Genomic DNA, 26,066 nt, shown 5'->3' with positions numbered 1-26,066 from the left:
CTGTGATCTCAGTTTCTGCAACTTTGACAACACCAATAAAAAAGCAGGGGAAGGCAGAGAAGACTAGTTTTTTTAAGGTCCTTTTTTGTGAAGTAGTAAATGAGAAGATTAAGGTAAAATTATTGATATAGAAGAAGCGATGATAGTGACACCATTAACTCATGGAATGTATGGTTCTTTTTTTTTTTTTTTTTTTTTTTTTTAGGCGGAGTTTCACTCTTGTTGCCCAGGCCGGAGTGCAATGGCACGATCTCGGCTCACCACAACCTCTGCCTCCCAGGCTCAAGCAATTCTCCTGCCTCAGCCTCCCTAGTAGCTGGGATTATAGGCATGCGCCACCACGCCCAGCTAATTTTGTATTTTTAGTAGAGACGGGGTTTCTCCATGTTCGGGAGTCTCGAACTCCCGACCTCAGGTGATCCACCCGCCTCGGCCTCCCAAAGTGCTGGGATTACAGGCGTGAGCCACTGCGCCCGGCCTAGAATATATGGTTCTAAGTGGGTATCCCAGAAGGCGCATGGCAGGTGCAGAGCTCAGGGCTGGATGATCTCAGCCTGGGGAGCGGTGGGGAAAGAAGGAGGCTAGAAGCCAAGAATTCATCATTAAGAACTTTCCGAAGTCTGGAACCACCAGCGAGGGTGGTGGATGAAGCAGAATTGGGAAGCTCTGCAACTTTCCTGCCCAAGATGGGTCAGAGATCAGGAGTGTGTGTATCTATATATGAGGGAGTCTGTGGCAACACCCTCTTCCTCCCTCTCTCAGCCCCAGCCACATGGCATCAGAAGTCAAGCTCCAGGACAGGTGTCAGTGCGTGAATAGAAGTTGGTGGACTGACTCCTTTGGGAGAAGTCTAGGAGCAGCAAAGGAGATGATGCCTGTGTCCAGCTGCAGGGATGCCCCTGCTCTCACCAGAAGCTTGGGAAGGCCAGAGTGACGGGATGTGCTGCCTGTCTGTGGCTTCCCTGAGTTTCCCCAATCTACTTCCTACAGCTTTGATAGCCCCTTCTTGCCTCATTCTCCTCCTCTGACCATTTCTGTCTTCTTTTCTGTTTCTCTTTCACCTACATGCTTTAGGTCAGTAACTCTTTCTCACAGCGGAGAAGCTTCTGCTTTTTCTTCCTATCTGTGCTCTTCATGAGTGAGCTCATCCCCTCTCAAGTCCTTTTTTTTTTTTTTTAATACAGAGTCTTACTCTGTTGCCTGGGCTGGAGTGCAGTGGTGCACTCTTGGCTCACTGCAACCTCCACCTCCCGGGTTCGAGCAATTCTCATGCCTCAGTTTCCTGAGTAACTGGGATTACAGGGGCCCACCACCATGCCCGGCTAATTTTTGTATTTTTAGTAGAGACAGGGTTTCACCGTGTTGGCCAGGCTGGTCTCGAACTGCTGACCTCAAGTGATTGCCCGCCTCAGCCTCCCTAAGTGCTGGGATTACAGGCATGAGCCACCATGCCCGGCCCAAGTCTTTAATAACTACCTGTCTGCTGTTATCTCCCAACTGTGTTATCTCTGGCCTGGATCACTAGTGAGGGATCCAGACCCATAGACACAGTTGCCAGCTGTATATTTTCTCCAGACATCTCATTGCAGATTGCAGCCATCTGAAATTTTCCAAGTCCAACAATGAACTCAACATCTCCTCCACCATCCCCACCACCAACCCCAACCTGCTTCTCCTCCTTTGCTCTGTAGTTTCATAAATGACACCACCCTCCTTCAAGTTCAAAACTTGCTAGTCATCCCAGAAAAGCCTAGGACCTTTCCTTAATCCCCACAAGCTAATCCTTATGGAGTGTTGCCATTTCTAACCCTTAGACATCCACTCACGGAAGATATGTAGTGGAGAATTGAGGCAGGTATCCCAAAGGGCACAATGCACCCCTGTCTCAGCACCTTATGCTACCTTACTCTTACTCGTAGACCAGTGGCTCTCAAAGTGTGATCCCTTGAGCCCAGGAGTTTGAGACCAGCCTGGGCAACACAGCCAAAGTGTGGTTCCTGGACCAGCATCACCAACAGTATCTGGGAGCTTGCTAGAAGTCCCAGTTCTTGGATCCCACTCATGACCTTCTGAGTCAGTAACTCTGGGGGTGGAGCCCAGCAACCTGTGTTATTAATAAGTCCTTAAGGTGACGCAGAGGCACACTGAAGTTTGAGAACCACTATCTAGGCCATTGCAATAACTCTCTAACTGATCTCCTGACTTTATTTGTATCTCTTCTGATCCGTTTCCAACTCCATTCAGCAACAAGAGTGACTGGACCATGTTACCTCCCTACTGAAAACTTTCCTAGGGCTCCCCATGACCCATCTTCAGGGAAAAAAAAGAGTTCAAACATTCTAATGAGCATTCCAGACTCTGCAGTTGTGACTTTCTTTTCCTCTTTCAGGAACTGCTTCACAGGATTAAAGGAGAAACAGAAAATGTATCTAGCGCTATGCTTGGTGCATGGCAGGTAATCAATTAATGCTTATTAAATACTGTAAATGATAAACAAATCAATGGATGATGTTATGAATTCATTGGCCTATTAAGGGATCCTTTAGGAAGGCTCTATGTGAACACGATCCTGGGTAGCTACACATAGGGCCCGGGTATAATCTGAAGAGATCATCTGATAAATGAGTGATTTTGATTATGGCTACTGGGGAGAGGGATGTTCTCCATGGTTTGCTGCTGCTTTGAGGCTCCCTAAAACGTCACAGTCCCATGATTTCAGACTCTGGGAACTACTTCTTTCAGCACCAAAGGACTCCTCACTCTCTGAGGCATGGAGGTGGAGATTTCTGGTTGTCTGCTCCCTGGGACACATGCACACGTGGAGGCCTGGGGTGCAGTGGGGTACACATGCAGACAGCCTGGGGAACATGGGGCACACAACTTGCACACATTCATGGGAAACACAAGTACACATGGGGCAGAGGGCACCTATTGACAAGCACACATAGGAACATGGGACACATATTGACATATAGGGTTGCATGCTCAAACATACGTGGACTCCCATTTTTCACACTTGGCATACTGCTCTTCTCCAAGGCTCCCTCTCTTTTCAAAAAGTGAGCTTGCATTTGGATTTTATGTTAAGAAAAAACTCCGATCTGCCTCCTTTATTGTTGACACAGTCACCCTCATCCTCCCAGCCTTTGATCACCTCCTGCTCCAGGCCGGGCTGAGTGTTTGCAGGTTGGGGAAATCTGGCACGAGGAGATGCCAAGGCGCCACCTCGTGGTTAGATCTCACAGCTGCAGCTCAGATCTCCCTTTTCCCCACTCCGCTGAAATACCAAGAGCAAGCCAGAACTCTGACCATACCTCATTTAAGCACAGAACTCTGCTTTGCATTAGGAAGCTTTTCAGGGTTTGACTTCTCCACTGTGGGAGGGATAGCACCCTGACAGTAGGGACCATGGGTGGCTGTCACTTTTTTGGGACCTTTCTCTTTTCACTTCCCCAGATGATCTCAGTCCCTCCCATGACTTTAGGGACCCTCTATACTGACAGCTCCCAAATCTGTCACTCGCCCAGACTCTCTCTGAGCTCCAGACCATAGAAAGCAACTACCCATTGGATATTCCATGAGCAGCACAAATTCGCCATTTACCAAGCTGAGTTGTCTGTGGTATGTACAAATCTATTTCTGTCCCAGTGTTCCCAGTGACAGTGAATGCCCCATTATCCACTCAGTCTCCCAGATCAGGAATCTGGGAGTCATCCTTGGTTCTACCCGCCCTTTTCTTTATCCCTCTTCACTTCCAATTAATCACCAAGGCCTGTTAACTACTACCTACATCTTCTCCAACCTCATTGCCACTGGCTTAGTTCAGACTTAGCACCTCCTCTCTGAGCTCCCTGGCTCAGCCATTCCTCTTGCAGTGCATCATCTTCCCAAAATGCAAACGGGATCACATTCAATCTGCTAACAAATCTGCAGTCTGGTCAGGGATGGTAGCTCATGCCTACAATCCCAGCACTTTGGGAGGCTGAGGCAGAAGGATTGCTTGAGGCCATGAGTTTCAAGATCAGGCTGGGCAACAGAGTGAGACCCTGTTTCTAAAAAAAACAAAACAAAACAAAACAAAACTGCAGTTTGATCTCTCAGCATGATTCCATGTCTAAGCTTCTAAGCACAGCATAGTAGGATCTGGTCCATGCCTGCTGGTTCAACCTCATCTTCCACCGCTCCACATTTCACACTGTATACACCGCGGAGTGAGAAACTACTTGCAGTTCTCAAGCTTGCATGCCTTCATACCTGCTGTTCATTTTCGTGTCTGCCCGGCAAGCCCCTCCTCACCCTGAAGTCTCAGAGCACATAGTTACTGTAAGCTTTCCTGTAATTGTTTGGCCAGTCTGAGGGGCTCTCATGCTCCAGCCACACTGTGTTTGTACCTACATAGAACCTACATAGAAGCCACTGCTTACACTTTTTTTTTTTTTGAGACAGGATCTCACACTATCTTCCAGGCTGGAATGCAGTGGTGTGATCATAGCTCACTATAACTTCAAACCCCTGGGCTCGAGATCCTCTCGCCTCAGTCTCGGGAGTAGCAGGGACTACAGGCACAAGGCACCATGCCTGGCTAATTGTTTTTCTTTTGTAGAGATGGGGTCTCACTACGTTGCCCAGGCTGATCTTGAATTCCTGGGCTCAAGTGATCCTCCTACCTCAGACTCCCAAAGTACTGGGATTACAGGTGTTAGCTACCACACCCAGCCTCTATGTCTTTTTCATATTTACCCCAGAGAATACATGCTAAGAAGATGGCTTTCAGTACATCCAGTCAATAAACAAATATTCCTGTCTATGCATAGCCAACCACAGGTGGACACATAGGCTATGCTCAGCACGTGCTTATAGGTTTGAGGGCCTAGGTGGAGGAGTTTGCAGGGGGTGTGGGTCTGGGGTCTGTCTGGCTCCAACCCCATAGCTTTAGCTCAGGACTGGTGAAGTACCCATAGTGGGTACCTGGCTCAGCTCCGGCTGAAGCTCACAGGCCCTCTGGCTTCTCATTTGGCATAGAGGATCAACAGCTGGTAACCCAAAAGCTACACTTGGCCTGCATGTTTTGTTGGGTCAGTAGTTATTTAATTAAAGATAGTTACTGACATTCAAAAGTTGGGTTTCACATAAAAATTAGGATTTCTGGGCCGGGCGCAGTGGCTCTCACCCGTAATCCCAGCATTTTGGGAGGCTGAGGCAGGTGGATCACAAGGTCAGGAGTTCAAAACCAGCCTGGCCAAGATGGTGAAGCCCCGTCTCTACTAAAAATACAAAAATTAGCTGGGCACAGTGGCAGCTGCCTGTAATCCCAGCTACTTGGGAGGCTGAGGCAGGAGAATTGCTTGAACCCAGGCGGCAGAGGGTGCAGTGAGCCAAGATCGTGCCACTGCACTTCAGCCTGGGAGACAGAGTGAGACGCCATCTCAATTAAAAAAAAAGATTAGGATTTCTGATTTCTTTAAAAATGGGAGGATATGGCAGGGCCACTTGGCAGCAAGCCAGTGACATAGAGGGTGGTGCAGTGCTTCATCTGTACTTCAGAGCACCAGAGCCCCCACGAGGCCTGGCCACGTCAACATGAGTTTGGCAAACTGCTGTACAAGTGAAAGATGTGGGCTGGGGAGTTGGACGGCCTGTGTGGAGTCCTGGCTCTGGCACCGACTAGCGGCAACACCTTGAGCCAATCACTTACCCATGCCAAAGTTGCTCTGTCTGTAAAATCAGAACCCTTCAGAGGATTCTTGGAAGGGCTGAATGAGGTAAGACTCGTGATGTGTTTAGCAGGGCGTGTGTTCAGCACCTGGTAGCTGTGAACTGATGGAGCCTGGAAGGGAGAGGGCAGGTGCAGGGCAGACCACGCAGGAGGCTTCTCGTCACCAATGAACATTTATTGAGTGTCCACATGTGCACAGCTTTGAACTTGGCGATCACAGAACGCACTGGGGGAGGGAAGGGGGGAGGGAAGGAAGGGATCAAGTGTGTGTAGGGGGGTCCCCCTGGGTTCATAAGAAAGGTAGTCCCTGCTGGAGCCGCCAGTCGCGTCTCTGCAGAGAGGAGTCATAGCAGGGGTGGGAGTTAAAGCCAGGCACCACGGTGGCGGTGGGGTGCAATCACTGGGGAAACATGCGGATTCTGGGAAGTGTCCCTCCTGTTCCTGGCTCCAGCCAGGCGAGATGGCACGAGGGGGACAGGAATCAGATGCTCAGGTGTCAAAGCAGGGATAAGGACAGGCAAAATAAATAACCCCCCAACCCCCATCGTCACTCTGCTGCAACACGACACAAAGGTTTAAAGATCTGGGCCCAAGGACTCCTGGGTCCCTTCAAGCAAGCTCTGGTGGAAGGAGGTTTCCCCACCCCCCACCAGGCCTGTCTGCCCCAGGTTGCCCTAGAATGGGGACAGTTCAGACCCTGGGTCACTGAAGTTGATAGGAAGAACTGCGATGTCAATGGCCTAAGCCTGCTGTCTGCCCAAAGGAGCCAAGGGCAAGAGCCAAAGGGCCAATTTAAAGGACGTGGACCTGGGGAGCCAGAGGAGGCACCACAGCCGAGGGGAGCCCACGCCCTGGCCGGCAGGGCACATGGGCTGAGGCAGTCTGCTCCTGCCAGCCCTGTCCTACCCTGGAGCCTCCCTCCCGCAGGGGAGCCAGACATCGGGCACAATGACACCTAGTGCCCCCTCCCTGGGGGCTGCTCCAACCTTCCCCGGCCTGGCGGGGACAACCACGTTGATTTCCAAGCCGATCCCTGCCCCCATGGGGGCCTGAGGGGCGGAACGCAGTTCCTTACACTTGAGGGTGGGCACCATGCCCTTGCCCTCAGAAAAGCCAGAAAGCTGGGGTGTTTTAGGGGGGAAGTCTGGGGAGGGGGGGGCCAGTTTGGGGGCTTCAGGGAAGATGCCTCCTCCCTCCTTCCCTCGCTGCCCAACCCCGGGTCTGTCCCCGGTGGACACCCCTCAGGGCTCTGATAGGCACTGCTCCAAGGCGGCCATGCGATAGTGGCTGGCCGTCTCCTCACCCGCCTGCAGCCTCATGGCCTCCCGGCACAGCCGGTTGGCCCGCGCCAACTCCACCAGGACACCCTGATAGGCGGCCACCATCTCGGGCTTGACAGAGTTGGGGCTGACACTGCCTAGCAGCTGGAGCAGCTCCTGGGGCCAGCGGGAGCGCAGGGCAGCAGGGGCCAGCCAGGGCAGCAGCGGCACACAGCCGGTGAAGGCCTGCATGCCCAGGAACCAGAGCTCCTGCAGGTCAGCCCAGATGCCCTCATACTCAGGGGACAGGGCTAGCACTGCCTGGTCTGAGCCCGGGGTGGCCCGCGCCACATGGGACTGCGATAGGAAGAGGATGGCAGCTGCGAAGAACCCTCGGGATGCTGGTGTTCCCTGAAGAGCTGCAAGGTACAGAGGGAGCGGGGTGTGAATCGGACAGGCCAGCTGCTGTGCCAGACCCTTCCCTAGCCCTCTGTGTAGACACATACATGAGCCAGGGCACAGCCTGGAATCAGACTGCCTGCGTTCAAACCCTGCCTTAGATGCTCACTGTGCGACCTTGGGTAATTAACCTTTCTGGGTCTCTTGTAACATGGGCCAATAGTGCTCGTCTTAGAAATTTGTTGTGAGAATTAAATGTGATCACGTTGGTACACTCAACCACCAAGACCTCTACTGGCACAGGAGGTGGGGGTGAGCCACAGGGTCAGATGGGAGAGAGAGCCCCTCAGGGATCTGGACACAGAGCTCAGACTCAGGTTAAGGGGGTTGCACCAGTTTGATCCTTGGGCCAGAAGAGGGCGCCATAGAGGAACATGAGCAAGTGACCCTGCTTTGCTTACGGGCTGTTCAGGGGGTGACCCTCACACTGCAGGTGCTCTCAGCCTAACCTGGTGGTATCTGAGGGTGAGCCAGAACTGGGACCATGAAATTAGGGGCTGTGGAGAGGCAGGCTGGGACTGAGAGTGCAGAGTGGGCTCCTGGTGTATAGGGATGTGCGCCCCTTCCCATGGCTGGGTACCCTGCTGGGATCCCCACCAAAGGAACACAGAGGCAGTGGAGGGTATGGGCACGTTACACCCTGTTCCCAGGCATCTGCTCAGCTCCTCCAACCTGACAGATGGGGCACAGGGAACAGGCAGGGACAGAGGGACCCAAGCAGACACCCACGGCCAAAGTGGGAGACACAGAGGGCTGTCGGGGGCTGGAGGGGACATCCCTCCCCCTGCAAACAGCCAGAGTGAGGCAGAGCTAGGGAGAAGGTGTGCATAGAAGGACACCAAGTGCTGACGCCTGTCACTGACGGGGGTGAGGTGCCGAGCAGAGCAGAGAAAAACATCAATGGAAGGAAGTCAGGTTTCTGACTCAAGGCCTGGGTGGGGGCGGCTCCACCTTAAAAACACTGGATTCAGATTCCTCTGGCTGCCAGGGATTCCAGGTGCCTATGCCTGTGCCTGTGAGCAGGTCTGTACTTAACACCCACCAGACCTTGCCTTAAAAGTCTTCAGAAGAAAGAGAATGTTAGCATTTTGGGAAGAACGGTGGGGGTGGGGGATGGAGATACACTGCAAAGATTTCCTCTTGCTTAGAGAATTCTGCAAAACCATCTTCTGAAAATGATGACTTTTGCCCCAAACACAGGAGGTCCACCCAGGTATTCCATTAGGACTGGATCCCCAGTTCTTACCTGGAGAGGTGCTAAGGAGCCGGGCCATGAGAAGCCCCAGGGTGGCCACGTTAGCAGCCAGAAGCAGCCTTCCCTGTTGCTGCACTAGTGCCGGTAGCGATGTCATCAGGGTGTTCATAAGAGATGTGAAGCAGGCATCACGCCTGGAAAAGAAAGCGGGGAAGGATGGAGGTAGGTGGGGGTCTAGTACAGCCAAATCAAGCCCTTGGCAAGAAATTAGGCAGCAGGGTGAAGAATTAACTTTGGGCCCCAAACATAGCATCTGGGGGGCAGAGATTGGAGCAGGCAGACATGCTGAGATAGTACCTGGGGGTTCTAGATATGCCGAATCCTTGTGTGGGGCTAGCTATGCCTACTCTGAGACCCCCATTCTAGCACTAACAAATCCATGGGCATGGGGGGCAAAGTAGGAGACTGAGAACTGAGGCAATTGGGCAGCCCCCTTTGCCTCCTCCGGCCTCCTCCCCCACCTCTCCCGAGCCCCTCACTTGATCAGCCCCGGTGCGGTGACCACGAGGTTGAGGAAGATGTGGCAGCAGGTCTGCAGGCCAATCTCCACGCTGTCGGGCAGCACCGAGGTGTCGTGGCCAGGGGATGTGAGCTCCCACTGCTGCAGGAAATACTTGCACAGAAGCGAGGGGGCACCTTCCTTGATCAGGATCTCCCGGGGCCCATCTTCGACGGTCAGGTGGCACCAGCCAGGCAGGAGGAGCCTGGGGATGTGGAAGGGACAGATGTGTGTGGGGTTAGGAGAGGTAAAGGCACATAGATTCCCTTTTTAGGGCACCTTGCCTAAGAGAAATGGAAGTAGGGGAGAAAGACACATCCTCGCAGGTACCACAGAAAATGCACAAGCTTCAGAGTCGCACAACCCAGGACCGAACTTGGGCTCTGCCACAAAGTGTGACTGTGGGCAAGTGACTTGAATCTCTATGAGCCTCAGTTTCCTAATCTTTCATATGTGAACGAGACTTCTGTTAGATTTACCACGTGGACCAAATGAGATCATTTTGGTAAAGGGTATAGCAAAATACCTGGCTCGTAGTAGGTGCTCAATAAGTATAAGTTCTCTTTTAACTGAGAAATCTGGGGTTGGCAAGTGACACCTGGCAGCCGAGGAGTCCTGTGGGAACAAGCCCCCCAAAACAGAAATAACCCTAAGGGAAATCTCATGGCCCAATCAGGAAGCCTGGCACAACTCAGCTTGTGGGGAGGGGTGTCCTTGTATTACGCTTTTCTGTAGAATGATCTAGCTGGACAGACTGTAACTACAGACTCACCGGAGAGCGTCTCCTGGCCAGGTGGGCCCTGGGGTGGTGGGGGAGATGGCCAGGTTGGCCACCTGCTGGGAAAGGTCATTGGCCTCCTCGGCCTCCTCGTAGAGGGTCTTGGCATAGCGGACGAGGAAGGGCAGCAGCTGGCACACCTCCTTACGCAAGGATGAGGTCTCCTCGGCCAGCCAGGCACCCAGGATCCGCACCGAGGCAAACACAAAGGGCTCCTTCTGCTTCTCTGACCCCACCTGTTGCCACAGGACCCCCTTGAGATGGAGCAGGACCAGAGACCCTCCCTGCCTTGCCAGAGGCCAGCCAGCTAGAAATAATACAATTGGAAGGGAATTCTGGCCTGTGAGCCTTTCAAAGGCAGGCCCCAACCCTTATTCTGTCCCATGAACCCAGCACCTAGCATGTGGTAGGGACACACACGAGGGCCTGGCACAGAGTGAGCCAGGCCCTCCATGCATATCTGCTGAGTGAACTGGGCCTGAGTGAATTGAGTGACATGCCCCTGTACTCACTGAGGCTCCAGTCACATCTCCCTATCTTCCTACCTCTGAAGTGTCTCAAGGCTAGAAGGAAATTCACAGGTCAAAAGCTAAGTTAAACGCCCTTTACAGCAGCTCTGACGTACGGCGGGAGGGCAGGTTCCTGGCTACCGTGTAACTGCTCCCAATGGTGGGAATGAGGGGATGCTCTCTTTTGGGCTAAGTCAGAAAAAAGACATGAGCTTAGTGTGGTGCATGGAGTATATGGCTGGTGAGCTCGGTGGCTGGAGCAGGCCATTGAAGATACCAGAGTCATGAGTGAATCCCTGTGGGACAGGACAGCTGGCCTCTCAGGCAGGGAGGCAGGAGGGGACGCAGGGGAGGCAGGCGAACTGATCTAGCTGGACCTCTGCAGAGGCCAGGAACCAAGCAGCCCTGCTTCTCTTCCCTGCACCACTAGAAGTCCGGGTGTGTGCGTGTACAGAACAATGCTACGGAGTGAGCAGAACAGACTGCTTCAATCTTGTGTGCATGTGTTGGGGAGAGGTGTGTGGCGTGTAGTGTGTGTGTATCGGGGGGAGCGTTTGAGTGGGAGGTTACTGTGTTGTGTGTGTGTGTGTGTGTGTACTGTGATGTGAGTGCACATATGGTGTGTGGTATGGTGCTTGTGTAGAGGGAGGGAGAGAGGGAGGTTGGGCCGCACGCTACTCCCTGGAGTGCTGGCTACAGGATCAGCTTGTGTGGACATGCAGCTTCGCTGTCTCCCCATTATTCTCCTCCCCCTTGCCTCCCAGCTCCAGCACTGGCTCCCCCCATACTGGGCCCCCTCTGTGGGTCACTGCACCCTCACCTGCAGCAGGTAGTGGATAACAGCCCCTATGGCCTCCTTCATGACGCTCACGAGCTGCACCTTCTGTGGCTCCTTAAGCAGTGACTGCTCACAGCGAGTGCATTCCTGGATCCCCAACTCCATGAGGGCATAGCAGGCGGTCACCACATCCTCTTTCACCTCCGTGCCCGTCTCCTCCAGTGCCAGCCGCACTTCCACGCACGCCAGATTCACCAGCAGGGCCAGGAACTTGCTCCCGGAGCTGCCCGCCGGGATCCAGTCGGAGCCGCAGGCGTGTGCCAGGCGGGCTGCCAACTTCAGTGCAGGGTTGCGCTGCCAGGAGCTTAGCTTGCTTCCCAGGATGCGTGCCAGCCCGGCCTGCAGATCTCGGTAGCATTCAGGGGGCACGGTCGTCGGGGGCAAAAAGAGGGGCAGCAGCTGGCAGAGCTCAAACTTGCTGGCATCCTCAGCTTTCTGGAAATCCTCACTGAGGCCCCGCAACACGGCCAGCAAATCGGGCTCCGCCTCCTTCCAGCACTGTGTCTCGGCAGCAGCCAGCAGCCCCACCAGGAGTGCCAGGGCCTGGTCAAAGCCATAGCCATGCCCCAGGTATGCCTGGCACAGGGCAGACACGGTGCCACCAGCAATGAGGTGCCGAGGCCCTCTGGGGGTGCCTGCTACAGCCGTCAGGCACTGGTAGGTGTCATCAATCATGGAGCGGCGGGCAGCATCGTCCGGGTCCCCCCGGGCTGTGAGGAAGGTGCTAAGAATGGGAATCTTGTTCAGGACTTGGGGATGGGCGGCCAGTTCGGGGTCACTGCAGAAGCAGGCCAGCAGGGCCACGCCCAAAGCCCGCAGAACATGGTCAGGGCAGCCATCCGGCGCCTCCTTCGTGGTCAGGAGACGATTGGGGAAGGTGAAGCCGACAGCATCGAAGATCCGCCGCCGAGTTTTGGCATCTATGTCACCTGCTTTGACTGCCTTGGTCACCTATAGGGGGTATGTGCTATCATCAGGATAAAAGGAAGAAGTGGCAAAGACGGTCCCTCCCCTGCACCCCGGGGCACTGAGGACTAACAGGATGAGGTTATGCAACAGGACTCATCTGGAGTCATTTCATCCAGCTCCTTCTTTCTCCTTTGAGGCAGATAAATATGACCTCTGGGATTCCTCTCATCTGTGACTGTCCCATGGAAGTGAGGTCTAGTCTTCCTCAACCATTCATTTGAGCATTTCAACACCTGGCCAGTTGAGAAGTTCTTCCTGATGTCTAAATGCCCACAACCTGGGATGGAAGGGGCTTAGAACTCAGTGTTTAAGATCCCCCAAGGATTTAGGGTCCTTCCTTAATTACTCCCTCCAGAGAAGTCCCTGATCCATTTCTGCCACCTTCTCCGGGGAAATGGCTCCTGTGTCTCGCCGTTCCGCCTGTCAAAACATTTCCCCTTACATTTCACCTAAACACCTCCTCTGCTGCAGTGTGAGCCCTTGACTCCAGAGCCTTCTCCTTGTTGCCATGGCAAACAAGCAGCGGCTGTACTCCCTCCTCCCTTCACCCCCCACACACAACCCCCCCTTCCTAGCACTGCAGCTTCTGCTCTGCTGTCCCCAGCTTGGGTTCCTCCAAAAAGGCTAAGCCCCGAACTAGCTCCCATTCCTTAACCTACCTACTGCCATCCTGGCCATCCCCTAGGACCCCTCCCCAGACACTTCCAGCCCTGCTACTCTCTCCAGGCCCGGAACAACCATCCCCAGCCCTCAAGTACTCTGCACTAGTTACTACCTGCTGCTGTTACCCTATGAGTCAGCTCCCATCTGCTCTGGGACGCCCCAGAAAACAGACTCAGGCAGCCTCCTCCAAGGCCCCTAGTGCCACAGCCCTATTCAGTCCCATTCTCCCCTTTGCCCCCATTCTCAGGGGGAGCAAGAAAGAGCACAAAGGTAGGGGTCTTGGGCCTTTTTGGTGCCTCCAGGGTTGCTAGCACTACCTACATATCCTTGGGGACTCACTGACCCCATTCCTTGGGGGCCCAACCACCCAGCCCTTCCCACCTCCCAATTTTCAGCCAGCTCCTTACTAGCAGCAGGGCTGCAAACTGCTCGCTGTCATTCTTGGCCTCACGGAGGGCTCCCAGGTAGCGCTCCAGGGTGGGGTTTCGGCCCTCTGCCTGGTTCAGAGCTGGCTCGCAATCCGAGGCCATGATGCCCGCCTTGCCCAACTGTGAACACAAGAGGGACTGAGCATCCCTCTGCAGAGGAGGGACGGGGGTGGGGTGGGGGTGAGAGTGGAGGATGGAGGGAGGGAGGGATTAGCACAGAGGGAGGGGAGGAGAGGATCTGGAGGGATGGGCTCCTCAGGACTGACCTTCCCTGGGGAAGCCCCTTGAAGGGGCTGGATCTGCAAACCCTTAGGGATAAAGAAGGGACCCTGGTCCAAGGTCACCTCCAGAAAGCGGGAAAGAAGGACCATGCATGCTGCTGCTCAGCTGGACAGCTCTCCTCACCAGTCTCCTGGGGGTGGGCGGGGGCTGGCCCCACTGCTCAGCTGTCCCCCTGGCACCAGAGGCTGGGTTTTATCTCCCTCCACAGGGACACAGAGGGAGTGAGTGGTGAGGACAGACAGGGAGGAATGGAGACATACATGGTTGAAGTTCGATTATCCGGACTCAGGCTGACATGGGAGAAAAGGATACCCTAGGCTTCCTTTCCCCTCCCTTCTTCAGAGGCAGAGATACGCTTCAGAAGTGAGAATACAAGGTGTTCACCAGGCAAGGTCCCCTCTGGGGACCCCACCCCTCCAGCCAGGGCTCTCAGTCGCCCCCGCAGGCTCCTTGCCTCCTCTCCTTTCCCTCCCTCGGGTAGAGGCTGCAGCAGCAGCGGCAGCAGCGGCAGCAGCAGAATTAACCCCTTGCGCTCCCTCTTCTCGCCCTCCCCGTCCCGCTACCAGCCTGTGGATGCCGGCAGGGGCTGGAGAAGCAAGAGGGGGTCCCGGATAGTTCCCAGGACAACGGAGAATCCAAAAGCCGGATAATCGAAGCGGGGCTGCTGAGATGGGGAGATGAGAAAGGGAGCAGGGTTCCTGGCGGTCACCACCTGTCCCGCCGCAGCCAGGTCACAACACGACATTGATGAAGTCACGACAGGGCGGCGATGAGATCACACTTCACGATGGCGCGGTGATGTCACGGAGAGATCACGTCAAAATCACGACATGGGAGACAGCCCCCAAAGATGACAGGGCAAATTAAAAAAAAAAGAGATATATATTGAAAAGGGCTGTGACAAAATGGAGTCTCGACAGAGCACGATGGTGTCGCGATATGGCGCGATGGAGTCGCGATAGGGTCCCCGGGGTGTGTCGGCATCGATCAGCGCCGGCTCGGAGAGGCCCCGGCTGGGATGCAGAGGAGGGCCCGAAGGGGGCTGAGCTCACCAGGCTGCGGCCCCGAGCGGCGAAGTCTTCTCCCAGCGCGATGCTCCAGGAGCCTCGGGCCGCTGCTCACGCCGCGTTGCCCACTCCTGGCTCCAGGCTGCTGCAGCTCCACCCCCACCCCCGCACCGCTCTCGACCAATCCGCGGCTGCTTCACTCCGCGTTCTGGCCAATGGCAAGTCAGGGCGCTAAGCCGTAGGGGGTGCCGCCGTTGCCGCCATCTTGCTTGTGGGTATTGCCCGAGTCTGGGGCCTGGGGCTCGCGCGAAGGAGGCAAGGTGCAGACTGCCTCTGGAAAGCGGGCGGCGAGAGACTGGGGGCCCCGATTCCTTCGCTTGTGCGTAGTTTTACCCGCCCAGCACTGCCCCTCCTCCCCCTTGGGCTCGCGGCCGGCATTGCGCTTCCCGGGGGAGGGGCGGGAGGGCTTGGTTAGCATGGAGAGTGTGTTTCCGGGTCGGTCCCGGGGAGGTGGGAGGAGGCGGCGTTTCCGGCCGCCGTCGCTGTCCAGGGAGGCTGAGGCGAGAGGTAGCTGTCCGGGTGGGGAGCCCGCACTACCTTCTTCCTCTTCCTCCTCCTCCGGGTGAGGGGAGCGAAGGTTGGGGTTCCCCGAGCCCATGGACCAGGAGGAGGCGGAGGCCACCGAGAGCCGGGGCCGCGCAATGTGGCCCTGAGCCCCGGTAGGTGGCCGGGGGCGGCTGGCTGCCAGGCCGAGGACCATGGGCTCAGGGGAGGGGCAAGCGGGACGGGCGATGCCAGCGGGTGCGCTGGCCGGATGTTGGGTCCGGAGGTGGCGCCCCTGGCTCGGCCAGGGCAGCCAGCTGCTTCTGGCCTTGCAGGTGCGCAGCTTGGGTCCCAGGCTGAACCCCGCCTCTCTCGGGCCCGGGCCTAGTCATGCAGCTCCCTCTATCCCCTGACAGCCAGGCAGCCAGCCAGGGTTCGGGACGCTGCCGTCCTTCTTCCACCTTCGACCTCTGCAGCCTAGCCTTTAGTTGCTGTCTCTGATGTTTGGTCTCCCCACAGAGATAGAAAGTTGATACAGAATAAAGAGGGGACGGGGTTGAGCACGATGTGTCCATTATAATGTGAAACCTGCCTCATCCAGGATTTTGAAAATTATGCCCTACAGAGGGTCCTGTAGTGGCTGCAGTGAGCACAAAGGTGAAATGAAGGAAGTCAAAATTGATAACCTCTGGCGGGATTCCAGGAACGCTTTGGCTTCTGGTCTCATAGTGGTTGTGTCCAACTGACAGTAGTTGCAGTTAGTGAAGAACATCAACTGACTCTCCTTGTGCTTTCTTCTGTGATTAACAGACTGAAAACTAGGAACAAATTGGAAAGACGACCTCCCAGAACAATCTGTTCATTTTTCCAGCTATTTGGAAAACAATGTCTGCAAATATAAGCAAAGCTATTCATGGCAGCCTGTGCTGTAACTTTCCCAAATATCTGAGACTTTTTAAAAAAGAGCTTTATTCTCGATTACTCATACCAACTGAATAGGCTGTTTCAGACGTGCTCCGTCGTTGTTCAAACATATCTTATCGCTGTGTACATAAATGGAGTTCCACGTATGTAGTTGACAGACTGAACTATGATACGTCCCCCATCAACCTGAAGTATTAAGTAAACATTACCCCCTGCTCTGTCTGAACAGCTGCTGCAACAGAGAGTGCTTTTATTTTGGGTGTACTTGTAACGCCCTAAATGCCAGAACTATTGTGAGCTTTTCTAGATTTTCATTTGTCAAGTTTTGTGGGGGTGTGTGTTCTCTCCCTGGGTTGTTACCCTTTGATTCAATAACAAACAATTTGGATCTTGGTGACGTGTTGTTGTTCTTGCCTTTGGTCAGCAAGCCTTTAACTGGACCCTAGCAGTGATTTGTGCTCTTAGGCAATTACAGGTTTCAGAGGAATGACTGGTTAGGAGTTCAAATGAAATTAACTCTGCCTTTCTCTTATGCAGGATTTGTTAGACTTTGCACTTCTAATCAGCTTGTTAGTCCAATGGTGTTTATTACTCCATTTTTCAAAAGCTATTCATTTCTTTTCTGCTTCTCCCACCTACCTGTCAGGCTATTGATGACAGCTGTTGAGTCACCTTGAGTTTTAAATCCTTTTGTGGTAGGCAGAAATGTGTTGGGTAAGATTCATACACACACATACACACACACATGCATACTCACTCGTTCCGTCTTGGGAAACTAGAGAAGTTGCTGGATGTACTTTCTAACTTAGGCTCCATTTCATAATCTCTTGAACATGTCTCTGGCCCACACACCTCCTTTCTGCCCCCTGCTCCCTGAAATACAACTACAAAACAACTAGAAATAGGAATGGATGGAAGTGAATGAGAACGATGAAGTCCTTCAGATGCGTGTGGTTCTGCGAAAGCCTTTTTTTGGGTGGGCTGCACCTTAGTTTTGCAGGTGTGTGTATGTCTGTGTCTGGTTCCTCGTATTAGTCAGCATTGGTATCCAGCCTAGGCAGTGCTGATGATCTCCTTGTATACTGGCCATGGATAGGAATTAGGGGTTGCCAGCCTGTCATTTGCTGGATGTAAATGACAGGTACATAGTTGGACAGAAGTTTTTGAATTGCTTCTTCAGAACTCAGTCAACCCTCATAATGTTGCCAGTGTTTACATACTAATTTAGACAATATAGCAAAGCTTTATAAGAGGGAAGAAATTTATGGTAAATGAGTTTTTCTGCTGGAAGAGACCTAAATCATCCAGCCCCTAGATTCTGGTGTAGCCAGCATAGTGCCTGACATAAATATTTGTTGAATGCAGGGATTGGGGTGGATAGCATTGAGGTGTAAATTGAATAGATTTTGATGATAATAGTGGTGGGCGGGGACAGTAGCAGACTGGAGAGTGCATGCCCTGTCTAAAGACATTTGCGTTCAGAAATTTTAAAAATACTGGGCCAGACATACCCTCAGGTTCCTTTACCTCTGAGGGTGCAACCTCTTCTCCTCAAAGTAAGAAAGTGTGTTTGGTCAAAGTCACAAAGCTGTTAGTAACAGAACTGCAACTAAAACTCAGATCTTCTTGTCTGTGGGCTGTTGCTCTTTCCATTCTACCACATAGGTGATTTACTGTTAGATTAAAAAAAAAAAGGAAAAAGGAATATAAAGTTTCAATTTTCAGTGGATTCATTTCACATCCCTTGCTGTGTTGTTATCGTGCTAATTATAGACTACCTCAAAGCCCAAGTTTAAAATGTATAGGCAGGGTTGAGCCGTTAAAGACAAACTTGAAAGTTTTCTTTCCCCTAATCTGTCACATTCTCTAGCATTCCACATTTCCAGGAATTAATTATTAATTACTTGGCATGTAATTTCTTCTCTTTCTGTCCTTCTAGTGTACTGGTTCTGCCTGTCTGGAAGGCCATGGAGAAGCGGCTGGGAGTCAAGCCAAATCCTGCTTCCTGGATTTTATCAGGATGTTATTGGCAGACATCTGCGAAGTGGTTGAGAAGCCTGTACCTGTTTTATACTTGCTTTTGCTTCAGTGTTCTGTGGTTGTCAACAGGTACCATTTTCTTTATAGATTTAATTTTTTTTTTTTTAAGAAAAGAGCACTTTTTGTGAGTCCCTCAGTTCATTTTAAGGACTATTAGGAGGCAGAAAAGCAATCTGCTAATTGACGGAAATGGTCATCCTTTTGGTGAATACTCAGTCTGTTGGGTTTATTTATTTGTTTTGTTTTGGAACCAGAATTTAAACTGGATTCTTTTTCATAAGGGAGAATTGGCGCAACCATTTTAAGACTTGATAAAAGTTTATTAAAAATAAAAAGGTTTCAAAGTTGGACAGATCTGGGCCCTGGAACTGGATATTTCCATGTAATGACTGTAAAACCTTGAGCAAATTACCTGTTATCTTTGAGGAAGGGTCATATCTACCTCATAGTTTGATTTGAGGGATAGTATAATTAAAGCACGTAGCACAGCACTCAGCATGGGTGCTTAGTCTTGCCATTGCCCAGGCTGGTCTTGAACTTCCTTTCCTTTCCTAAAGGAATCTACACTTATGGGAAAAATGCGTTCCTTACTTTTTCCATAGAAAGGGGCTATGTTGATAGATTTCATAGACTATGCTTTCCTCCTAGAGGTTATTTCACGAGGGTAAAGCCTCTTGCCAGGAATCAGTGCCAAGAACACTAAATTTCAAAGGAGAAAGCTCCTTCCTTCCTTCCTTCCTTCCTTCCTTCCTTCCTTCCTTCCTTCCTTCCTTCCTTCCTTCCTTCTTTTGTTGATATTATTGCTTTCATAGTATGAGTGTGAGAAAACAGCAATTTGAGAAAGATTTCTGAGTATGCTGCCATTATGGCCAGTGACCAAAAACCTTCTGCTGTAGTGACCACCGTCTGGGATAACTAGCCTTTTCCCCTTATAATTACAAAGATTTCTGTTGCTTTCCTAAGGGAGTTGGTGGTCATGATTTTGAAACCATAGTAATTATTGTATTTAGCAATTTCAGGAACATTAGCTTTGGGGTTTTTGTTGTCTTGCAGTGGTGGTTGATGATTACATGATTATAGCAGTGGAAGTTGCACTTGACAGAAAGCTGATTTACATTTTTTTTTTTTTTTTTAACCCCAGATGATGCTTTGCTGGGACAGCTGACTATTTCAGGTCAACGTTTTATATAAGAGCGATAGAATTAAATAAGGAATTGATTTAGCACCATCAGAGTAGGGAAAAAATCACTTTTTTAAAAAAAAGAGATGGCTTCTTGTTGCCCAGGCTGGAGTACAATGGTGCGACCATAGCTGCCTGCAGCCTCAAACTCCTGGGCTCAAGCTATCCTCTTGCCTCAGCCTCCAGGCATGAGCTAGTATGCCTGGCAAATTTATTTTTATTTTTATTTTTGAGACAGTGTCACTCCATCACCTAGGCTGGAGTGCAGTGGCATAATCTCGGCTCACTGCAAACTCTGCCTCCCGGGTTCAAGCAATTCTCCTGCCTCAGCCTCCTGAGTAGCTGGAATTACAGGCACACACCACCACACCCGGCTAATTTTTATATTTTATACTTTTTATATTTTAGTAGAGATAGAGTTTGCCACGTTGGCCACGCTGGTCTCAAACTCCTGACCTCAAGTGATCTGCATGCCTCAGCTTCCCAAAGTGCTGAGATTACAGGCATGAGCCACTGCACCCATCTGCCTGGCTAATTTTTACATTTTTTTTAGAGATGGGGTCTTGCTATTTTGCCCAGGTTGGTCTCAAGCTCCTGGCTTCAGTCAATCCTCCAGCCTTGGCCTACTGAATAGCTGGGATTGCAGGCACCAACCACCATGCCTGGTGTAAATTTACATTTTTTGAAGCACACCTACCACATACCAGACTCCTAATTATAAACATTACATACCTTATCTCATTTAATCTTCATGATAACCCTAAAACAGATAGTTTTCTTCTCATTTTATAGATAAGGAAATTGAGGCCTAGAGAGGCAAAATGACTTGACCAAGGTTACATAGCAAGAACATGATGGAGCTAGGATTCTAAACCCAGGTTTGTCCACTGTAGAGCTCATACTTTCTCTTCTGGTACTCTGCCTTCCGACCACAGGTGATGTTTTGGAGGACCAAAGGCATTTTTTTTTTTTTTGAAGCGGAGTCTTACTCTGCTGCCAGGCTGGAGTACAGTGGCGCTATCTCTGCTCACTGCAACCTCCACTTCCCGGGTTCAAGTGATTCTCCTGCCTCAGCCTCCCGAGTAGCTGGGACTACAGGTGCCCGCCACCACACCCAGCTAACTTTTGTATCTTTAGTAGAGACGGGGTTTCACCATGTTGGCCAGGATGGTCTCCATCTTTTGACCTCATGATCTGCCCGCCTCAGCCTTCCAAAGTGCTGGGATTACAGGCATGAGCCACCACACCCAGCAGCAATTTTTTTTTTTTTTTTTACCCAGTACCATGGTAAGCAGCTTGTTATTTGAGAGATTCAAAGTACAGAGGATGAAGAAGCAATTCCAAGTCTTTCTGTGCTTTCCAATCTAGCACTTGCTTAAACACAGCATTGTAGGCTCATTGTACAAGTCTTTAGTAACCTTGAGCTTGGTGCTTAAAAGCAGCACCCTAATTAAGTGTAGAAGTGCAAAAGTGGTGGTGTTAGGAGTAGTTCTGGGGGGGATTAGGTTATGCCAGATCTATTTTAGAAAAATTTGGAGCTTTTACCATGGAAATTAAAAGATCAAGAGCCATGTATGTTCAAATGTATGTTCAAATTGAGGGAACATGCAAGCAACATGTGACAGACATATTTGTTATATACTTTGATTTAATTGGAGCTCCTTCCCATTTTTTTTTTAAAGGAATATCCTAATAGAAAAAATAAATAGGGCTGGGCGTGTTGGCTCATGCCTGTAATCCCAGCACCTTGGGAGGCTGAGGTGGGTGGATCACCTGAGGTTAGGAGTTCAAGACCAGCCTGACCAACATGGTGAAACCCTGTCTCTACTAAAAATACAAAAAATTAGCCAGGCTTGATGGTGTGCACATGTAATCCCAGCTACTCAGGAGGCTGAGGCAGGAGAATTGCTAGAACCCAGGAGGTGGAGGTTGCAATGAGCCATAACCGCACCACAGCACTCCAGCCTGGCCAACAGAGCAAGACTCCATCTAAAAAAAAAAAAAGAAAAAAAGAAAAAATAAAAGGCATAAACAGAGTGCCATAAATAAGAAATTAAAATGAGCGTATTTAAAATGTTCATTCTCATTACCAATCAAAACTACAGATTAAAATGAAATATCCTTTTAAATCTGTCATATTGATGAAGATTAAAGTAAAAATACCTAGTGCTGCCAAGGGGTGATGTGGTTGTCCTCATATAGTGCTGACGAGTTTGAACAGAGAACTTCTTGGCATAAATATCAAGAGCCCTAAAAGAAATTCATATTTTTGACTCAATTCTTCATTTAAGAATTTATCTGAAGGATACATTTAGATAGTTGTGAATGAGAGCGCTCATCAACACTCATTTATTCTGTGCTGCAAAATATTGCTAAAACCTGCTTGATTATAGAAGAGTGGTGGAATCTTTGCATCTCCACATGGTGGGATATTATCGAGTCTTAAAATTCATATTTTAAAAGAAAAGCTGGTGTGGTGGCACACGTCTCTAGTCCCAGCTACTCAGGGGGCCAAGATGGGAGGATTGCTTCAGCCTAAGAGTTTGAGACCAGTCGGCAACATAGTGAGGCCCTGTCTCTTTAGAATTAAAAAATGTTGGCCGGGCGCGGTGGCTCAAGCCTGTAATCCCAGCACTTTGGGAGGCCAAGACGGGCGGATCACGAGGTCAGGAGATCGAGACCATCCTGGTTAACACGGTGAAACCTCATCTCTACTAAAAAAAAAGTACAAAAAACTAGCCGGGCGATGTGGCGGACGCCTGTAGTCCCAGCTACTCGGGAGGCTGAGGCAGGAGAATGGCGTGAACCCGGGAGGCGGATCTTGCAGTGAGCTGAGATCCGGCCACTGCACTCCAGCCTGGGCGACACAGCGAGACTCCGTCTCAAAAAAAAAAAAAAAAACTAACATAAAAAATGTTTAATAATTGTAAAAAAAAAAAGTACACGGGAAAATGCTCCTAATATTAAATGATAAAATCAAGTTATGCAACTACATATTCAACATGGTGTCAATTTTGTGAAAAGAAGAAAAAGTTATGTAATAGAAAACAGTCTGAAACAAGATGTACAACTAAATATTTATGTATTTTTTTGACTAGAGGAATTATTATCTCTTTATATTTTTCTGTGTTTTCCAGGCCTTCCTTTGGTATACTTGTATACCTTTTTATATAAGGGGGAAAACAACCTACTTGAAAAAGCAACAACAAAATAATAACAGCAAAAACCTATCCGTGGGAGCCTGAGTCAGTATTTCTCTACTCATGAGTTTACTCAGTGTTTACCTGAGTGTTTACTTTTTTTCCAGATAAAATACATTCTTGATTCCTGCTGTTATTTAGCTCATGGATTATTTCTGAAAAACTAACCAAATTAAGGCAGCTCTGCAGTTATCCTTCACTCCCGTTTCCTTCACTTCCCGTTAGGAGTTTGCTCCATCTTTGGTAGAGCCCCAGGCAACGGTTTTTTTTTTGTTGTTTTGTTTTTTTTTTTTTTTTTTGAGACAGAGTCTCGCTCTGTTGCCCAGGCTGGAGTGCAGTGGCCGGATCTCAGCTCACTGCAAGCTCCGCCTCCCAGGTTTACGCCATTCTCCTGCCTCAGCCTCCCGAGTAGCTGGGACTACAGGCGCCCGCCAACTCGCCCGGCTAGTTTTTTGTATTTTTTAGTAGAGACAGGGTTTCACCGTGTTAGCCAGGATGGTCTCGATCTCCTGACCTCGTGATCCTCCCGTCTTGGCCTCCCAAAGTGCTGGGATTACAGGCTTGAGCCACCGCGCCCGGCCCCCCACAGCTGTTGACTTATACATGGTGAGCTTTTGTATTTCCACTTTTGGGTTCAGTGCTGAGGCCCTACTGTTAGAAAACATTGATTATTGGAAGCATCAATTACAATTTGATAAAAGATGGTCTATCTGTGTTTTCCTTGTGTGCCATTGAATGGCTATTTTTCTGTTTAATTTTATTGTTAAGTGGCTTGAAAAATAGCATTTTGGACCTGGGGATTCTCATCTGGAGACAAATAGGAAGTGATCTCAGGAGTTTGGAAATTCCTACAATAGATTGTCAGCTTCTTGAGAGCAGACATGTTGCCTCTTTTAGTTTTGCTGGGTATTCTTAGCGGGTACCAAGGGCTTGGCGCATAGTAGATGCATAAAATATTTGTTGACTGAATAATAAATTACCAATAAGGGAATTGTTCCTTGAGAATTAAGCTTGAACAACAACACAATCAGAGCAGAGGTATGGAAAGGCACTTTAAGGAGACACAATAATTTGGGACCAATTTTGTTGGTCCCAGAGCACTTTAAGGAGACACTTTGGGACCAACAAAATTGACAAAAATCTTAACAAATATGTTAACACATACAAAGAAAGAATGTATACATCTGAAGAGTTATGTGTGCATGTTTGTGGGGGATGCAAGGACCTAATTGGCCCTAGAAATCTAAAACAAGGAGAATCACTGAAGTTAATGTCCTTAGGCCCAAAGCTAACAACTGGCTGTGAAAACTTGTACTGACATTTCCCTACCTCTGGGAAGGAGATTATGCAGTTAGTTAATATGTATTTTGAGTACAGAGAAACATTATTCAATTCAGAACCATTTTTTGAGAACTTACTAGGAGTCTGCTTCTAGGCTAGGCACCAGGATAATAAAGATTAGTACAGTACAGTCCTTTCCCTGGAATAACTACCAGTGGCAAGTGAAAAGGTAGAGGTCAGGTGCATTGGTTTATCCTAGCACTTTGAGAGGCTGAGGCAGGAGGATCACCCGAGGCCAGGAGTTCAAGACCAGCCTGGACAACATAATTAGACCTCATGTCTACACAAATAAAAAATAAAAATTAGCCGGGTGTGGTGGTGGGCACCTGTAGTCCTAGCTACTCGAGAGGCTGAGATGAGAGGATCACCTGAGCCCAGGAGTTCAAGACTGCAGTGAGCTATGATCATGTCACTGTAGTCCAGTGTGGGGATAGAGGGAGACCCTGTCTCTCAAAAAAAAAAAAAAAAAAAAAAAAAAAAAAGGATGCAACGCACAGAGTGCTACTGGAACCATGGGAGAAGCATTTAGCTTGGAGGCAAAGAGGGTGCTCTAAGGAGTTCTTTCTAGAGAAGCTGATGCCTGAACAGAGTTGTGAAGGTTGAATTTGAAGGATTCAAAGGGTATTCCCATGCAATGGGAATGCAAGAGCAAAGGCACAAAAGTGAAATAGCATGGTATATAGAAAAAACTCCACAAGCAATTTAGCACTACTGGAATATAAAGAGCAAAGCTGGTTTGGCAGCTCCAGAAGAGGTAGGTGGTGGCTAGGTCACATACGAGATCCTTTGTGACTTGGCATGAAGCTTCATGCTAAGGAGCTTCAGTTTTAATCTTTTTAGGTAGATGGTCTATAAATTTTTTTCATGATGCACTTTAATCCATTGAAAAATTGAGAGTGTACCCCTGTATATTTATTTATACATTATAACATGTAATTTTGTACTAATAATGTCTTATGTATATGTAAGAGATGCCAAAAACAAAATTTTAAAGGGATCAACAGAAGCAAATATGAAGAAGTCTAATATTTTCTTTTCATGCCCCAGGGATTTGTCTTGTGCACCTCTTAAGGCAAACACTATAATACTTTAATACTAGTATTAAATATAAAACTGTATTAATACTGTATTAAATGTACTATAATACTGGTAAATTTCTGGATAATTTTCGCAGTAGTGTAGAAGAATGATAATTGTCGAGATGCAGGTGAATGGAAAAGGGAGGAGGTCAGGATTAGAGGTTAGGGTATCCGTTAGGATGTTAATCAAATAGTCCGGAGAAAGTTGATGAGTCTCTGTCTTCAAGGAACCTCTCAGTAATTTCACTCAATATAAACAAGTAGAGGTAGTCCTAAAGAGATGGGTAGAATTTAGGTGTTCTGTAGTAAAGAGATTAGAGGAATTTTTTTTTTTTTTTTTGAGACAGAGTCACACTCTGTGGCCCAGGCTGGACTGCAGTGGTACGATCTCAGCTCACTGCAACCTCAGCCTCCCGGGTTCAAGCAATTCTTGTGCCCCAGCCTTCCAAGTTGCTGGGACTACAGGGGTACACCACCACACCTGGCTAAGTTTTGTATTTTTAGTAGAGATGGGGTTTTGCCATGTTGGCCAGGCTGGTGTCAAACTCCTGGCCTTGAGCAATCTACCCACCTTGGCTTCCCAGAGTGCTGGGATTACAGGTGTGAGCCACTGCACCTGGCCAAGAAGTTTTTAAAAATTGAGATATAGCACTGTCTAATTCCAGAACTTTTTCTCACCCCTAGAAGAAGCCCTGTACCCATTAGCAGTCACCCCCTATCCTCTCCTCCCCCAGCTGCTAGAAACCACAAATCTGCTTTCTGACTCTATGGATTTGCCTATTCTGGACATTTCATAAATGGAATCTTACAATACGTGGCCTTTTGCATCTGGTTTATTTCATTTAGCATAATATTTCCAAGGTTCATCCATATCCTAGGAGGTATCAGTACTTGGTTTCTTTTTATGGCTGAATAATATTCTGTTTTATGGATGTGCAACATTTTGTTTATCCATTCATCAGTTGATGGACATTGGGTTTTTTCTACTTTTTGGCTATTATGAACAATGTTGCTCTTAACATTTACGTATACATTTTTGTGTGAACATATGTTTTTAATTTTCTTGGGTATCTGTATATATAGATAAATACATGTAT

The 26,066-nt window shown here is 49.6% G+C and overlaps 3 protein-coding genes across 15 annotated transcripts in view; 1 reads left to right on the top strand and 2 right to left on the bottom strand.

The window, feature by feature from the left end:
* The window catches only part of TFAP2E (transcription factor AP-2 epsilon), a 30,717-nt gene extending 23,907 nt beyond the window's left edge, over positions 1-6,810 (bottom strand). Inside the window, exon 1 of the mRNA XM_021935530.2 lies at positions 6,623-6,810. Within this exon, the coding sequence (XP_021791222.2) occupies positions 6,623-6,810 (188 nt within the window). The remainder of the gene's footprint in view (positions 1-6,622) is intronic.
* NCDN (neurochondrin) lies at positions 5,871-15,113 on the bottom strand. 2 transcript variants are annotated; one of them, XM_003891574.4, is made up of 8 exons: positions 14,708-14,827; positions 14,368-14,435; positions 13,353-13,493; positions 11,296-12,264; positions 9,961-10,202; positions 9,169-9,393; positions 8,681-8,823; positions 5,871-7,394 (listed from the first exon to the last, which is right to left on the bottom strand). In XM_003891574.4, the coding sequence occupies exons 2-8, from the start codon at positions 14,398-14,400 to the stop codon at positions 6,958-6,960; spliced, it is 2,190 nt and encodes a 729-aa protein (XP_003891623.1). In that variant the 5' UTR covers positions 14,401-14,435; positions 14,708-14,827; the 3' UTR covers positions 5,871-6,957. The 2 variants fall into 2 exon arrangements, with proteins under 2 accessions (XP_003891623.1, XP_003891624.1); XM_003891575.4 differs by lacking the exon at positions 14,368-14,435 and having other exon boundaries at positions 14,708-15,113.
* Positions 14,922-26,066, top strand: part of KIAA0319L (KIAA0319 like) — a 129,170-nt gene continuing 118,025 nt past the window's right edge. For 9 of the 12 annotated variants that reach the window (XR_002515202.1, XR_002515192.1, XR_002515189.1 and 6 more), the window contains exons 1-2: positions 15,160-15,381; positions 18,069-18,238. Coding sequence is in view for 7 of the 12 variants with exons in the window: in XM_021921240.2 (XP_021776932.1) it covers positions 18,097-18,238 (142 nt within the window). In the remaining 5 variants the exon portion in view is untranslated. Of the gene's footprint in view, positions 15,042-15,149; positions 15,382-18,068; positions 18,239-26,066 lie in introns of those variants that run through there. The other 3 variants (XM_009204667.4, XM_009204660.2, XM_017959635.2) reach the window with 3 other exon arrangements.

Source organism: Papio anubis, chromosome 1 (assembly GCF_008728515.1).
Source record: "Papio anubis isolate 15944 chromosome 1, Panubis1.0, whole genome shotgun sequence".
Taxonomy (NCBI): Eukaryota; Metazoa; Chordata; class Mammalia; order Primates; family Cercopithecidae; genus Papio; species Papio anubis.
The sequence above is the reverse complement of the archived record's forward strand: the minus strand, read 5'-3'. Positions and strand labels throughout refer to the sequence as shown.

Excerpts from the sequence above, each read along its gene's own strand:
- NCDN (XM_003891574.4), bottom strand. The coding sequence starts at position 14,400 with ATGTCGTGTTGTGACCTGGCTGCGGCGGGACAG. Across the intron at positions 12,265-13,352 it reads AGTTTGCAGCCCTGCTGCTA|GTGACCAAGGCAGTCAAAGC; the intron begins GTAAGGAGCTGG and ends TACCCCCTATAG. Across the intron at positions 7,395-8,680 it reads GCTCCTTAGCACCTCTCCAG|CTCTTCAGGGAACACCAGCA; the intron begins GTAAGAACTGGG and ends TGTACCTTGCAG.